The 16,533-nt window shown below is 34.2% G+C and overlaps 2 protein-coding genes across 3 annotated transcripts; both read right to left on the bottom strand.

Annotated features, from left to right (window-relative positions):
* Positions 1-3,170: 3,170 nt before the first annotated feature.
* LOC306993924 (troponin I, fast skeletal muscle-like) lies at positions 3,171-6,669 on the bottom strand. Its single transcript, XM_079604138.1, has 7 exons — positions 6,050-6,669; positions 5,008-5,040; positions 4,775-4,811; positions 4,545-4,673; positions 3,768-3,857; positions 3,496-3,672; positions 3,171-3,360 (listed from the first exon to the last, which is right to left on the bottom strand). The coding sequence occupies exons 2-7, from the start codon at positions 5,013-5,015 to the stop codon at positions 3,271-3,273; spliced, it is 531 nt and encodes a 176-aa protein (XP_079460264.1). The 5' UTR covers positions 5,016-5,040; positions 6,050-6,669; the 3' UTR covers positions 3,171-3,270.
* Positions 6,670-6,822: 153 nt separating this feature from the next.
* LOC306993925 (troponin I, fast skeletal muscle-like) lies at positions 6,823-14,240 on the bottom strand. 2 transcript variants are annotated; one of them, XM_079604139.1, is made up of 8 exons: positions 14,171-14,240; positions 11,510-11,720; positions 10,160-10,193; positions 10,015-10,051; positions 9,495-9,623; positions 8,420-8,509; positions 8,113-8,289; positions 6,823-7,113 (listed from the first exon to the last, which is right to left on the bottom strand). In XM_079604139.1, the coding sequence occupies exons 3-8, from the start codon at positions 10,165-10,167 to the stop codon at positions 7,027-7,029; spliced, it is 528 nt and encodes a 175-aa protein (XP_079460265.1). In that variant the 5' UTR covers positions 10,168-10,193; positions 11,510-11,720; positions 14,171-14,240; the 3' UTR covers positions 6,823-7,026. The 2 variants fall into 2 exon arrangements, with proteins under 2 accessions (XP_079460265.1, XP_079460266.1); XM_079604140.1 differs by lacking the exon at positions 14,171-14,240 and adding an exon at positions 13,887-14,007.
* Between the last annotated feature and the right edge of the window lie 2,293 nt (positions 14,241-16,533).

Genomic DNA, 16,533 nt, shown 5'->3' with positions numbered 1-16,533 from the left:
AAAAGTCAGAATTATGACATACTAACGTTAGATATAAGTCAAATCTGAGCTGTAAAGTCGTAATTCTAATAAAGTCTGAATTATGAGGTAAAATCATAATAATGAAAAACGTTGAAATTATGAGATAAGTAATAATTGTGACCTACTAATTCATTTATGTAAATTTTTGTCCTAATATGATTTTTATATTATAATTTTGACCCTTTGTCATAATTATGACATTTTATAATTGACGTTTTACAGTATGACTTAGTCAAAATTATGACTCTGAATCATTAAAAAGTCAAAATTATGACTTCTAAATAATAATTATAAAATAAGTCTCATAATTATGACAAAAGTTCTACATTACTATATAAAAGTCAGAATTATGACATAAGTCAAACTTATGAAACACTGATTTATAATTCAGATATAAAGTCACAATTCTGATCTGTAAAGTCATAATTGTAATAAGTCAAAATGATTAGTTACTAAGTCAGAAGTGTGACATAAAAAGTCAAACTTATGAAACACTGACTCATTCAGATATAAAGTCACAATTCTAATCTGTAAATTCATAATTGTAATAAAACGTCAAAATGAAGTTCAGTTTCAAAGTTGAAATTATGAGATGTGTAACAATTATAACAAAACTTAAATGAGATAAGTCTCAATTGTGTTGCCAGTCGACATTTTGTCATAATTGACATCTCTTTATTGTGACTTTTTAATTTTATGATTCTGACTTTACAATTGACACTGAATCATAATTAATAGATTAAAAGGTTGAAATTCTGACATACTAGAAATTATTATTGTATTATAGAGTTGAAATTATTAAATAAAAAGTCAGAATTATGACAAAATGTTCATAATTATGACTTAGTATGTCACAATTTTATCGTAAAGACTCTTTTTTTTTTTTTTTTTACCAAAGTATTTTTTTTTCTTATGTGGCAAAATTATACTTCTATACCTCCGTGTCTTAACTTTACCCTTATAGTTATTGTCTGTGGTGAACTGAGATTCTACAGCTCTGCAAAACCTCCGTGCAGTGCTGTGATAGTCCTGCAGTCTGCATGTTGCCTATATGTGCCAGTCAAAGGCAGCTGTTTCTCAGAAGTTCATGTGACTGAAGGGCCAGAGACAGCAGATGGGTCGTGGCATTACTGACATAATAATGCGTCACAGGAGTGGGACCTCATTAGCCAATCAAAACTCTTTCCATTCAGACCATTTGATTATAATGCAGTGTTCAGAGGGGTCAAATAAAATCAATGCCAACAATACTGAAAATATACATAAGTGATTGTTTTAACTGAAATTCAGTCTCCTGGTCCCAAGGGACACCAGATCTCATGGTGGCATGCAGTTTTCCAAATGTTATAACCCTTGTATTGGGTTTCAGGGTTTCTTGTCTACGTGCCCTTGGAAATGATGTGCCCTCGACATAGTTTGGCATCTTCTTGCATGTAGTGCAACAGGGTCAGGAGATATTCTTAGCAAGTCGACTCCTTGCAGTTCAACACTTGAGCTCCTTGGAGAAACTTAAGAAGGACCCTGAACATGGACGGCCCACACAAGCTATTAAATGCAGAGCGCCCTGACCTTACATGGAGGGAGTTGAGAGCCCTGGGTCCAGAAACAGATGTTGGGTGAGCCGGGTGTGAAAGTGCGAGCCTGAAATGGCTCAGGGTCTCGTATAGTGAGAGTGCTGGGGGTTCCTCTGTTGTCTTTGTGAAAAATGAAAAGGCCCAGTATTATTCTAAGTAAGAACAGCTGGGATGATCGAGATGGAGAGTTTATTTTTTAAATCTAAATATTTGCCGCAAGTTATACTTAAAAAGTCTCGGGTTTTACAATGGACCCCAGAAAAAATTGCATTTGCAATAATAATACACCCATTAATGATACTAAAACAAAGCATACTTATAAACAGGGTATTATATTTATATTATATTATATCTTATATTAATTAGTGGCTCAATATTGTTTATATTATATTATTCAGTGGCCCTCAAGATGACATAATTATTTAAAATAAATGCAAAAAATAGCCTGTAATTGGACCATTACCAGCTTTACCATGGGAATTATTTTTTTTATTCCATGTTTAAAGCATGAAATATGTATTTTTAGTATTTTTAACAAGAAGCATTATTCCATATTAATAACCAGTGGTTACTATCAGTATTTTACATCAATGGTTAGAGTTTGTTCATTAATGGTTTCAAAAGCAGACTGAAGTAAGACAAAATAACAAATGTACCACATAATTCATGTTTTATTTTTGGGCCATGATACCATGGTATTCTCAAGGGACCATGGAAATAAAATGGTACATGAATATGGTACTGTAATTAATAGCATTTTATATGAAAATGTGCCATTGTATTACCATACAATACCATAATAACTCTGATAATTCAGTCATTTTTCAATACATGAAAATGAGTTTAAATATGAATTTATGCCTTTCAGGATCTTTCATCAAATAAACACATACCGCAGACAAATGTATTAGTAAATCTGTTTTATTAATAGATCAAATAGATGAAAGTAAGTTTTATGTAGGCAATTGTATTAAAGTTTACATGAAGCCTATACCATTCAAAAGTGTGTCTTTTTCGAAAGAAATTTTGTTTTGCAAGGATGCATTAAATTAATCAAAAATAAATGATAATGTATACATTTCAAATAAATGCTGTTCTTTTGAACTTTCTATTTATCAAAGAAACCTGAAAACAAAATATGAAGCAGCACAACTGTTTTCAACATTGATCATAATCAGAAATGTTTTTGAGCATCAAATCATCATATTAGAGTGATTTCTGAAGGATCATGTGACACTGAAGACTGGAGTAATGAAGCTGAAAATTCAGCTTTGACATCACAGGAATAAATTACATTTGACCATATATTCAAATAGAAAACATTTATTTCAAATGTTAACAAAAGTACTGTATTTTTGATCATAAAATGCAGCCTTAATGAGCATAATAGTCTTCTTTCAAAAACATTTAAAATATTACCGACCCCAAACCTTTGAACAGTAGTGAACATGCGAATGCTATTGGCTGTTCAGTAGAGCTACAACTCTGAGCAAAAACACAAAGGCATATATGTATACACTAATCTTTAATGCCATGCCATTCAACACTCAGACAATGTACAATGTGCAAAAATAGTCCAGGAAAAATACTTTTTATTTGAACGGGAGGTTCACAGGATAGAAAGATGTTTGGCAGAGAAAATGTGAGACATATGGGAGAATAAAAACGATACATCTTAAGCCTCGGACTCAAACATCTTCTTCCTGCCACCCATACCAGCCTTGTCCTCAACGTTCTTACGCCAGTCGCCGACTTGTTCTACAGACTGTGGAACGCAAAAACATCAGACGTGAATACAATGTGCTGAGAAAGCCCAAATACATCACACTTGGAGATGTTCCCACAAAATTATAAACATGGCCAAACAAAGGAAAGAAGCATTTCTGAATCTGCAACCCACCTCTTCTTTGACCTCCTTCTTGACTTGTTTCAGGTTGGCTCTCAGATCCATGGAGACCTTGTGTTTGGAGCCCAGAAGAGCCCCAAGCATCTGATCGGCAGACATGCGTACTTTCTTCAACGCGGGTTTCTTGAACTTGCCAATCAGGTCGACCACCTTGAGCTTCAGATCCTCAATCTATATCATTATATTTTAATAAATAACAATTGGAAAAACAAATAAATGGTTGAATCACTGATCAAATTATGACACTGATGTGTCGTGGTCTTTACCTCCTTGTTTGCCTTGGAAACCTTTCCCTCCAAGTCGTATCTCTCCTCATCAATAGTGTCGATCTGTTGGTGCAGCTTCTTGCAGAGGTCCTAATACATGATATATGATATTGATTATCAAACATACAAAAATTATATAAGCATTCTATAACCTTCCTGTAGCTCAAACCGTGGAGCATGGTGTTCATTGCTTCAGTTCACAATAAAGCACCTAAAAACGTGTACATTGAATGCAATGTAACTTTATATAACTTTTAGGTTACACTGGTCTGCTTAAGACATTCTACTAACTGTAAGTAACTTAATTAATAATTTAATAAATGTGTATTAATATGTGGTCACTTAACTACACATGATCTAATTATATATGAAAGTATAATAATATGTGGTCATATATATATATATATATATATATATATATATATATATATATATATATATATATATATATATAATACAGATGAACCAACAATAAACTATACATTTTTTAATAAACAAAACTGCATTTCTTAGTCAATACTTAGTAAATACTAGACTAATATCAATATTTGCTAAAACATTTTAATATCAAAAGTTGTGTCAACCTTAGTGAACTAGCATGAGCACACATTTGAACTAACATTAAAAAGGGTTCATTAATGCTATAAGAATACAGTTAGAAAAAATAAAATATTTTTTGAGTAAGTGTATATGTTAAAGCAATGTAAAAACATGTTGACATAAATTACTGATCATATCATTTTTACAGCGTTATTGGTGAAACTATGACGTGTTCACCTGCAGCTCTTGCTGGGATCCAGGCAGACTCAGATCAGGGCAGTGTTCACTCATGTACGCCTCCTTATCAACGATAACCTGCTTGGCTTCAGCTTCCAGCAGATTGAAGGCGATGGAGAGCACCAGGCTCTGAGGGGTTAGAGGAAGAGAAATTAACAATACGCTTTACAAAACATTTATATATATAAAAAAAAAACATGTTTTATGAAATGACAGTAAAATTGTCTAACCTTCAAATGATGCCTACGGCTGGAGGTCATCTTTTTTCTGTTTGTGAAAACAAGTTCACCATGAGCATCAAACGGAGCTCTGTACTTACTCAATGGATTCTATTATAAACTATTCTATTCAAAACAAACATAACTTCATATAAAATTAAACATAGTCTATAATGTTTTACACTTTGTAAAACGTTATTCTAAACAAACAAAGAGTCCACTGCAATCAGAATCACAATACTTACTCTGACATCTTGGTGGTTTAGTGTGTTTTCACCCTGGATTGGATAGAAATGACTCATTAGATGTAGGCAGTTTAGTTAAGTGGTTAATCCAAGACAATCGCTTCTATGTGGTTTTAAACTGGTAAAGTTTGGTAAGAAATGAAATTCAATCAGGGACACCGAGTCTGTAAGTTTAGCTCGACAGTCTGAGATGCTTGAGTGAGTCAGTACATTTGACACGACTTCAAAAGGTCATAAACATGATACCAGCGATCAGCTGCTGTATTCAGAGGCTAGAAGACAAATGCGATTAAAGATTATACTATTTTATACACTGTACTTAATTTAAGGTAGTACCCTATTTAACAATCAACTTGGATGTTTAAGTCATTTCAACTTAAATTACATCAAACTGACTTAAAAAGTTAAATTAGAGTTCAATCTTGTATAACATTTAAAACAAGTTGAACATTTCTTAACTTTTTTTTGAAGAGTAAAGCAATGTGAAAACATGTTGCCATAATTTATTGATCAATCATTTTAATTATAAAAATATGATAAATATATATTTTATCAATAACAACTAGTCTAACTCGTGTTATTTAAACAGAATAAACTGTCATATCAATTAGAGCATAGAACATTTAAATTGATATTTAACTTTGAGAAAGAAAAAATTATAAATTGTATTGCTGTTGTAATATTGTTTCCTTTCAATATATACATTTGAAATCCATATAAATCTCTATATATCATTTAATACAGAAATACAAAATGTATACTTTATCAGGTAATTCATAACTACATTTAAAAGCACACTTATCAACATATTCTATGTACTCATGAATATTAAAAAAAGAGTATTTGTGTCTGGATATATATTGGATGCAAAAATCAAGCACTTAGAGCACAGTATGTCTCTAAACAACAGGAAAGATTCATCATTAACGTAATTGTTTTAGTAGATAAATAGTATCTAAATCTATGCACAAATGTTTGCATTCAAAGATGTGCCTCTGTCCTTTACGTACAGATCTACAGAGAGTTCTGGAATGACGCTCACCTAATGAGAAGAGGAGGAACACTTGGAGGAAGAACTGGAAAGACTGGTGAGCCACAGAGAGAGAAAAGTTAAATAGGATATATATGTTGGACTCTGATGGGTCAGCAGATCTTGGAAGTCCTGTTTATGGAAGTGGGTTCCAGCCTAGACCAATAAGCCGCTGAGCTCCTGAAATATCCCGAGCCCATCCTCGGCAGGGCAAAATTTCCCTTCCTTCAAGACGCATATATATGTGTGTGTGCCGTAAACGGGAGCAATGCTTAACACACCAAGATGCATAACATATCTGACAGAACAAATAAAGGCAAAATAAGGCATAAAAAAAGGCATAGCAAAATAATGAGAGATATTTCACCCAAAAAAACACAACAAAAAAGTATTTTAAGTTACTCACCGTACAGCAAAAGAGGAGATCTCCATAAATGTGAATTGAAATGCCACCCATATTTCTTCTGGAAGTTATACCGACCAAATCAAATTAAATTAAAATGCCACACATATTTCTCATGGAAGTTATGTACCAACCAAATTAAATTAAAATGCCACACATATTTCTTCTAGAAGTTGTGTACCGACCAAATTAAATTTCTTTCAATTGTATTTCAATTTAATTTAATTAAAGGAAAACAAATAGAGCAATGAAACTGATAAAAATAGAAGAAATTCAGCATACAGTAGCACTATTTATTCATTCCAGTCAAAACAAAGCACTAGTGTAATTGTGTAAGGGAGTGAAAGAACCAAACCATGCGCAATAAAACAAACAAAAAAGGGATTTTCCTCAAAAGCATTGATTTAATGGTCGTGGCTCAGCGATGATACACAATTCTCTTTCAGGACATATACATACTGCATGAAACAAATGCTCATTTGAGGCACTGAAAGCTAAAGACATAAAACTATGGCAAAAAAAAGATAAATGATAGCGTAGCAATGACGAATTCCTGCAATAATTAAACAAAGAAATGTCTAGGAATTTAGGCATCGCCCTCAAACATCTTCTTCCTGCCGCCCATACCGGCCTTGTCCTCAACGTTCTTACGCCAGTCGCCGACATCTGTAGTCTGGATTATGAGAGAGGAATTGAGTGTGAAGGAATGGTAGTTCAATTAAACATAGGCATGTGTACTGTGTATATATCAGGGCTGTCAACGTTAATGCGTTTACACATACAATTAAAGAAAAAATCCTTAACGCGTTAAAATAATTATGTGGTAACCTTGGTAGCACGCACAATTGCGTCATTAACAGAATTTACGTCACGCAGTTAGATGATCTTATAGTCAGGAGTTTATCAGTGTCGGATACTATGTTGCTGTCTGGGACGTTAGCATGGTTTTTGCCATGGTAACGGTTGATAACAGCTTCTAATGGCTTATTTGTTTTAATAATAAATATTATTTTTGATCATATCTATGTGATAAGTGATACTAAGTGATACAAATATTCATATTATTGTTTAAATTCTCACCTGTGCTACAACCAATAAGCGACAGTTAGGAGGATTTACCCATGGTAAAATCACTGTAATGCACGGCCTCTCATTGCTTATGGCATTATTATTTCTGTCAGGACCACTATCGTCAAATACGATTGACAATTAGCATATTTGGATTGGCGGTATGGTTCTGTTCTGGGCAAGAAGTTGTCCCTGCGCATCCATGCAGCCTAGCATAGATAAGAGCAGCAATAACCCCCCTTGGGGTAGACAACAGAACCAACATTAATGTACGCAGATATCATTAATTCTAGATTTTAAAGTACAGCGTAATTCGAGAATTTATTCTGATTCTACGGGAATCAAAATGCCATCCTGACGGATGAAAGGAGGAGCTGGGGAGGGAGGAGGGGAATTCGCTCCTGAGAAACGCGATAGCTGCTGATAATACTGAAGAAGGAGCTTATATATGTATACAGTGATAGACGTCGCATTCCTATAGGTAGACGTGGATCAGCTGAGAGTCAGGTGATGAGAGCTTGACTAACGTGACCTGCCAGAACTGACGCTACGCTTGATTTAGAGAACTATTCACATCTGCTCTGTACTATAACCATTCACTCACCTCCTCTTTGACCTCCTTCTTGACTTGTTTCAGGTTGGCTCTCAGATCCAGAGACACTTTGTGTTTGGAGCCCAGAAGAGCCCCAAGCATCTGATCGGCAGACATGCGCACTTTCTTCAACGCGGGTTTCTTGAACTTGCCAATCAGGTCGACCACCTTGATCTTCAGATCCTCAATCTATACACACATTAGACTAGAGTCAAAACAGACCTCAGAGAACCCAATATATAGACTCAACAGTAACATCACCATCATCTTCATCATCATCATCATAAGGTAAGTTTGAGTATTATAGTTTATAAGTTACCTCTTTATCTCCCTTGCTCACTTTGCCCTGCAAGTCATATCTCTCCTCATCAACCGTGTCGATCTGATGGTGAAGTTTCTTGCACAGTTCCTGAATGGCAACATTGAAAGAGTCAAGCTCTCTTTTCTAACCATCTTTTGCATCATAATGTTTCAAGAGTGTGCAATATAACTTTCATCATCCCTAGTCACATATACATCACTGAGACATCAGTTAAACATCTGGACAGCACTATCAACTCACTTACCACTAGCCTACAATAGTAAGAACATATTTGTTCGTACACAACCATAAATGTCAAGAAGAAAATATTTTGAATGCCATTCTAATATCCAAAAGTTATCTAAATAACATGATGATTACATAAATGTTCAATATTATTTTATTTTATTGTATTTTATTATTTTATTATATTATAAAAAATGACACAAAAGTGTAGCATCAATAAACAATATTAAGAGCATATTTGTTCGTTCACTTCACAACCATAAATGTCAAGAATTTTTTTTTTAAATGCAATTAAAACATAAAAATCGAAATATATTCCATTTGTTTTCCAGAGGTTTTCTTTAAGTATTTTCGAAGTGGCATGTATACCATGAGTGCTTCAGTTGTTTTATTTTATTTTATTAATATTATAGTTTATATTAAATTGCGAATTACTTTTCAATTTTTATATTTTCAGTTTTTTTTTTTTTTTTAGTAAATATTTTATATTTTAAGTTTTAGTAAATGTGTTGCGTTTTGTCATTTTTTGTAGTACTTAAAAAAAAAAAAAAAGTTTCTATATTAAAATGTTGCCTTGGCTACTACCTGAAATGATATATATTAGTTTTAGATAATGATAATAACCCTGAAGTTCATGAGTATGGTATTGATATAATGATATATTCATCGAACTACTGTTTTTGTAAAGAATGTACTTAAAAATTCTGTCTTCCAAATGAAAACATAAACAAATAAATATCTAAGTGATGTACATGTGCTATGAGAGAACAAAAATCATATTTTCTGTAGTTTCAAGGACTTTTAATTCATTTAGCATTCTGAACATTTGGTGAATGTGGAGACAGACCTGCAGCTCCGCTGTAGATGAGGGCATGGACAGAGGAGGGCAGTTTTCTGCCATGTAATTCTCCTTATCTACAATTGCCTGAGCAGCTTCTTTCTCCTGAAGGGTCTTTGCAATGCTAAGCAACAAACTCTGTAGGGCAAATACATATGTTAGACCCTGAATTTCATATAACACCATTACAGTGATTTTATCAGCAACACACATACTGACAAACATAAAAGCAGTCAGAAAAAATTACGCTATTGTAAAGACCTCATGTAATCACATGATGTGCACAGATTATTTGACATGTTTCTTGCCACAAAAATTATGTTTTATTTTTTATGGAAAGCCCATACTTATATTATATCAGACACAAAATTTAAATATAATTTCATGAGGTCTTTATTAAATATTTTATAATATATTATATAATATAATATCAAAAGACAAAATTCAAATATAATTTCATGAGGTCTTCATTAAATATTTTATAATATATTATATAATATCAAAAGCATCTGTGCATTATTTACTCTACCTTGAGATGGTGCCTGCGGCTCGATGTCATCTTTTTCCTGTGATGGAGGATGAAGGAATTACAATTGGAACAAAACAAGAATAGATTCCCATTTCTTTGATAATGAAATAAATTAAATAAATAACAGAGATATTCATATACTCACTCAGACATTTTGGCCCCCTGTTTTTTTCACCCCTCTACAGAGTCCAAAACAGAGCAAAAAAATGTAAAGACATTTTTAGAAAGATGAAACAACTTTTATACATTATCCTTTTGATATACAATATTTAATCTTGATTAATTCAAAGGTTCTTATGTGATACGCATTAAGAGAGATTGTGTATATCGAGTGGGCTATATTTTCTGCATTATAATTTGAAACCAGCACTTGGAAATGTCTTGTGATCCAGAGGGGGGGGGGGGGGGGGGGGGGGGGGGGGTGAATTTCCCCCTCTGATATCCAGTATCTCAGTCTCCCTGCTTCTATGCATATGCCAACAGTACCTGTCTGCAGACAGCTGTATAAATCACACAGATCGTGCTTTGCTGTATTCAGATGTCTTGCATATTCATAACAGATCCTTTAAAAGTTTAGGATGGTTCGACAGAGATATCTAAGGGATGGTTTATTTTCTTCTCTTTCTTTCTTTTTTTGTGCAAATTATTTGTTATAGTATTAAAGGGTTAGTTCACCCAAAAATTTAAATTCTGTCATCATTTATACTCACTCTCATGAGTGCGAGTTTCTTTCCTCTGTTACAAATAAAGACATATTTTGAAGAATGTTTGTTAACCAAACAGTTTCTGGGCCCCATTGACTTCCATTGTATTATTTTCTATACTATGGAAGTCAATTGGGACCAGCAACTCACAATATATGTTGAAAATATCTCCTTTTGTGCTCAGCACAAGAAATACAGATTTGGAACAACTTGAGGGTGAGTAAATGATGACAGAATTTTTAACTACGGTATCCCTTTAAGGGTATAAACAATAAATGTATTAGAAATACAGTTCTGTCATCACCTGAGTGGCATGTCAGCATACTGTACATATTCATGTTCATACAGTCATTTAAAATGTCATTTTTGTGCCAATGCTCATTTTGGCAGTCCAACACGCATTGCAAGATATTCAACTGGCATATCATTCAGTAGCAATAAAAATGTATCTTATCTTTACATGCACATTTTGAATTAAATAAATTGTCCACAATACTCTAAAATGACATATATTTTTATATAAATTAATTGAAAAAATAATGCAAAAATAATCACTTGATAAAATAAAAATATTATATAGGATATTATAAAAATAAGATATTCCTCTGAAGTTATTTTATAGTTCCAAATCACTGCTTACTGCAAACTGCTTACAGAAATACGTTTGTCATCCCAAAAATACAATCCAAAGTTCAGTAAATTCCAAGTGAATAACACCTCTAAAACAAGTCAAGCATCTTTGGATGAGACTAAAGGTAATCAAACCATGAAAAGGTAGACATTGTCCTCACCTCTATGAGAAAGTTAAGCAGCAGCTCAGCCCTGAAAGAAGAATGTCTGAAGGAAGAAGACCACTAGCAGCAGGACTACACTTAAGGACGGTATATAAGCCTGGCGTCATCATTCATTTCCCCTCTTTATGGTAAGGGACTAACCAGTTGGTTTGCCAGCCTCTTGAAATATCCACTTCTAATGTCCGCCAATCACGCTGCTTTAAATAGACTATTGGAGAAAACAAATTTCCAGATGTCAGGATAATGAAACGAACAAGAAGAATTAGGTCAAGTCAGTTGTTGAATATGATCTGATAAGGGCTGCCAGGAGTCGTTCATCTGCCAAATGAATTGATTAACATACCGGGTGTTGGAGAATAACACTTATTTGTGTGTTTATGTTTCTTTACCTTTTTTGGTTATATCTAAGAAAAACTGATTTTAAAAAAAAAATTGAGAAGGCAAGCTGACATTTCTGCCTTGCAATGATCAAGTTTATTATATGTTTAATTAAAAGAAACAACCCATTTATTGTGTTTTACAGAGGTAATGTTGTACATGTTTGACCTAACATGATCCTCTAGTTTGCAAAGTCAGCAGTGCTTACTAATAAACATAAGATCATTTACAAATACTTACTCAGTTGTTAGTGTACTATTTACAGAAACTTCTAAGGCTGCTTCTGTTGGTCATAGAGATGCTACTGCCATTTTAATCAATTCCAACAGGATATGATATACATTATGTAATGTTTTATGTTCTTATTTTCATCAAATTACAATTATGAGTTATTTTCAGTTGAGGAAGATTCTCCACGACCTTAGTCAGATGATTTAGATGACATAATAGCATGTTCATTAGACTCTACAGTTAATAAATCTGTCTCCTGCTTTTGACACAGTTAACCACCAGATCCTCCTCTTAACCCTCATGAAGAAGGGCATCTCAGGAACCGAACTCCAATGGTTCAAGTCATATCTCTCAGGTACAGTATTCAGGTTTCCAGTCATGAAAATGTTAACTTGACATAACACAGTCACTATGTTAACTTAGGTACCCATCTATTACATCGTTACACCGACTGCCCACCATGCTGACTGTAACTAATGTTTGTTTGTTGCCTCTGTTTCTATGTTTGTATTGCAAATGTAATGCGATTTGCAACTGCAATCACTCATTACTTGGACTGGGCAAATGTCCATTGTCCGTTGATGTGTAAACTGCTTGTTATTTACTATTGTGAAGCGTCCTTGAGCTTGGGAAAGGCGCTATATAAATTAAACTTATTATTATTACAGTAGGTCCTTTAGGTTGTCGTGGAGGAGTGAGGTCGCCACATCTACCTACGGGGGTGCCTCAGGACTCAGTGATTGGACCACTTCTCTTCTGCATCTACATGTCATCACTAGGATCTGTCATTCAGAAACATGTTTTTTCCTATCACTGCTATGCTGATGACACACAACTCTACCCCTCATTCCAGCCTGATCTGACGGTAGCTGCTCGCATCTCAGCCTTCCTGACAGACATTTCTTGCTGGATGAAGGACCACCACCTTCAACTCAACCTTGCTAAGACAGAACTGCTTGTGGTCCCAGCCAACCCAACACTCCAACGCAACTTCTCCATTCAGCTAGGCTCGTCATCCATAACTCCATCCAGGACAGCCAGAAACCTTGCAGTTGTGGTTGATGATCAGTTAAACTTCACAGACCACATTGTTAAAACTGCCTGGTCCTGCAGATTTACCTTATACAACATTAGGAGGATCAGTCCTTTCCTATCGGACAATGTTACACAATTTCTTGTCCAAGCTTTTGTTTTATTCAGACTGGACTTTTTTAATGCTCTCTTGGCAGGCCTTCCAGCATGGAATTGCCAATAGCCGCTCGCATCAAATTCCAGGCACTGATGTTTGCCTACAGAACAACCACTGGCTCTGCACCCCTATACCTAAACTCACTTCAGAGCCCTCTAGAAGCTTGTAGAAAGCTTGTGTTCTGCAAGTGAACGGCGCTTTGTGGTGCCATCCCAAAGGGGCACAAAATCACTTTCACTGTCCTTTTCCTTGACTGGACCATGCTGGTGGAATGACCTGCCTATCTCAACCTAATCTGCTGAGTCTTAAGCCATTTTCAAGAAAAGGCTGAATCTTTTTTGTCAACGCTTGACCCATTAATACCAACACTTACTATTTTATATATCTATTAAAATACAGATTTCTACATGTAGGTAGTATAGTATACATTTTAGTATAGAATAGCTACTAAATGTCGCTTTTATACTAATTTCCCTTCTAAACCAGTTAAATTGACTTATTTAACTTAATTATATATATATTTATTTATTTATTTGTTGTTAATTTATTTAACGATTACAATCGTTGGACGATTACTTTTGATAATCCAGCATTTAGTTGATCCTGATAAGTGCTCATTGTCACAGTTGTAAACATGACGGCTTTCTTCTTCCATGAGGGGGTTTGGCGTCACAATGGCTTTGTTTCCACATTTCACGTAGGCTACAGTATCAAATTGATTACAAGAAATCGTAGTCAGTATCCTGTTTTATCAATTGCATGTTATACAGTTATTGTACAGTTATATTGTTCATGTTATGTACAATTATGCATAACACATGGTCATGTAAATCTAGTTACGGTTTGAAGATGCAGATTACCTGCAGTTCCCACCATGACCAGTAGACATCGCTAGAGACTTCTGCAACTCTCCTTCCAGCTCTCTTCCTGATTATGTTCATCATTAATCCTTGATAAGAAGAATCAAAGGTTATGTTATTTAAAAAAAAAAAGTCTTTTAGTCTGGGACTAGGCTTAAGCCTTGTCTGTGTAACCGGGGGAAAGGGTTAGTTTTAAAACACCCAAACCAATGCCACAAGCGTAAGGTAGGAGTTTAGTTGATATTTGCACTGATATTTTTGTTTTCCACTTTCCAGATTGAGTCCCAATTCAAAGGCTGCATCCATTGTGTCACTGCGGCGTGACTAAGGCTGTCCCAATTTCGAAGGCTCCTTCAAATGCGTCCTTCGTTTCCCGTGAAATGAAGGATACAATAGACGGATCCTTCGCTGCATTGCGTACGCCTGAGTTCATTGCGCACCGGTAACGACAGGATTTTTTGCTGAATTACACTTTTAAATGTAGGTATTGGGTTTCATTATTTTTTAAAATTATAATTTTAATTTTAAACCAGAAAAGTGTCTTGTACTTGTTTAGCTTAACAGGTCAATTATAATTTATGTATATTTAATTTTCTATATTTGCTTGCTGAATGTAATGTTATAGTTATAGTGTGGCGTTGCCTATAAACCAGGGGCATATATGTGTACTTCAACCCTTTTGACATGTTTGTCTTGGATTTATTTTGACCCCCATGATTTGTAACCAATACTGCCATTTGAAATCGATATTGACATAATCATTGAAATACAGTTTTAAAAAGTAATATATTAATAACCACCATAAAGAACACTATAAATTGCATGAAAACTAGAGGATTTTTATATTTGTATGGTATGCTTAAAAAACTAAAATAAATTAGTGTCTTTATATCAGTGTCAGTTTCATAGTAAATATGTTAAAACGTATTTGAACGCATGGTGTAGTCGTACATGGCTGAAGATCCTGAACAAAAAACACATAATAGTGCAGGCCAAGGGAAACATTCAGATAACAAATACGCATATATATATGCTATCCCTTTCTTTTTGTACATTTTGTTGCAAACTTTATGTACATAATTTTTGAGCAAATGCAAACCAAGTGAAATCATATCCCAAATATAAAATTATTTTATTTTATCCACTTACATTAAATGTCCTCTAAAGGTATCAAGCACATATTTATTTATTATTTATGGGATATTATATAATACCTGTAATGCCTGCATGGATCCAGGTAGAGACAGAGGTTGGCATGTTTCTGACATGTATCTCTTCCTCTCCACCTCTATGTCCTTCACTTCCTGTTCCAGTAAACCTTTAGCGATAGCAAGCATCAAGCTCTGGGACACAGAGAGGCAGGGTGTCATTATTAATGGTCAATGGAAAATTGACCAATCAAGGAAAAAAAAACTAAAAAGGCTTCATTTTAAATCATACTGTACCTTCAGATGATGCTTGCGACTCCAGGACATCTTTTTCCTGAGGTGTTCTGAAATTTTGGGATCAAACAAATACATTGTGTAAAGCAGTAACTAATAACCACAAGACTGCACTTTTTCACATTAATATTTTATATTCAACAAACACGAACCTGCTGATCTAACACTCAAATCATGACATCAACTTTTTCCACATAAACCCCTTTCTCACGGTTTTAAATTCCGTTTATTTAAACGCTGAGCCTAACTTGAATGTATGACCAAATTATCAATTTATTTCCAATTGGATGGAAATTCTGTCATATACTAACTCGCATATTATATTATATCAAATATCGTTTAAATGTGTCAAATAACATTAAACTGCATTTAATATTTACAAATTAAATGTCCCTGATAGGATCAAAAAAGTCTGTTATAATTAGTTAAAAACAGAACAATCAACTCTTCAATTCTTCTTCTGTGTCAGGATTACTTTTAGGATGCAAATTGCAATGCCAGGTCAAAAGTTTGACAATGAGAACCATTGTGATAATGTGAGTAAATATGTAGTAAAGTCCTTTACATTTGAACAATGCTAACATCCCAGATTTAAGCCATAGCATCATTGTCTAAAGCACCAAAGAGATCCCTGAGGGTCATTTTAGACACGCCAGCTGAAGTGCTATTTATTTATTTTAAGATTCGGTCTTGACAGCAAGATAAACATTGGCGTATCACCATCTAGTCCGAACAGCCAAAACGAATCGAGTTTCCAAATCTCAAATCAACACATTATATTTCTTCTACCAAGTGTGTGTCAAATAGCGCAGTGATTTTTCAGTAGCAGTTTTTTATATTCACAAGAATACAGATTTAATGTCCCATGATAAATAAAACATAATAAACTAATTGATTTCCCAACAAATCAATCCAAGTCTG

The sequence above is a fragment of the Phoxinus phoxinus genome (genome assembly GCF_949152265.1).
Source record: "Phoxinus phoxinus genome assembly, chromosome: 25".
NCBI classification, from domain to species: Eukaryota; Metazoa; Chordata; class Actinopteri; order Cypriniformes; family Leuciscidae; genus Phoxinus; species Phoxinus phoxinus.
Note: the sequence above shows the minus strand (reverse complement) of the source record. Positions and strands in the feature narration are given on the sequence as shown.

Excerpts from the sequence above, each read along its gene's own strand:
- LOC306993924 (XM_079604138.1), bottom strand. Across the intron at positions 3,858-4,544 it reads GATCCCAGCAAGAGCTGCAG|GACCTCTGCAAGAAGCTGCA; the intron begins GTGAACACGTCA and ends ATCATGTATTAG. Across the intron at positions 3,361-3,495 it reads AGAAGGAGGTCAAAGAAGAG|TCTGTAGAACAAGTCGGCGA; the intron begins GTGGGTTGCAGA and ends TGCGTTCCACAG.
- LOC306993925 (XM_079604139.1), bottom strand. Across the intron at positions 9,624-10,014 it reads GCCGCAGGCACCATCTCAAG|AGTTTGTTGCTTAGCATTGC; the intron begins GTAGAGTAAATA and ends TTTGCCCTACAG. Across the intron at positions 7,114-8,112 it reads AGAAGGAGGTCAAAGAGGAG|ACTACAGATGTCGGCGACTG; the intron begins GTGAGTGAATGG and ends CTCATAATCCAG.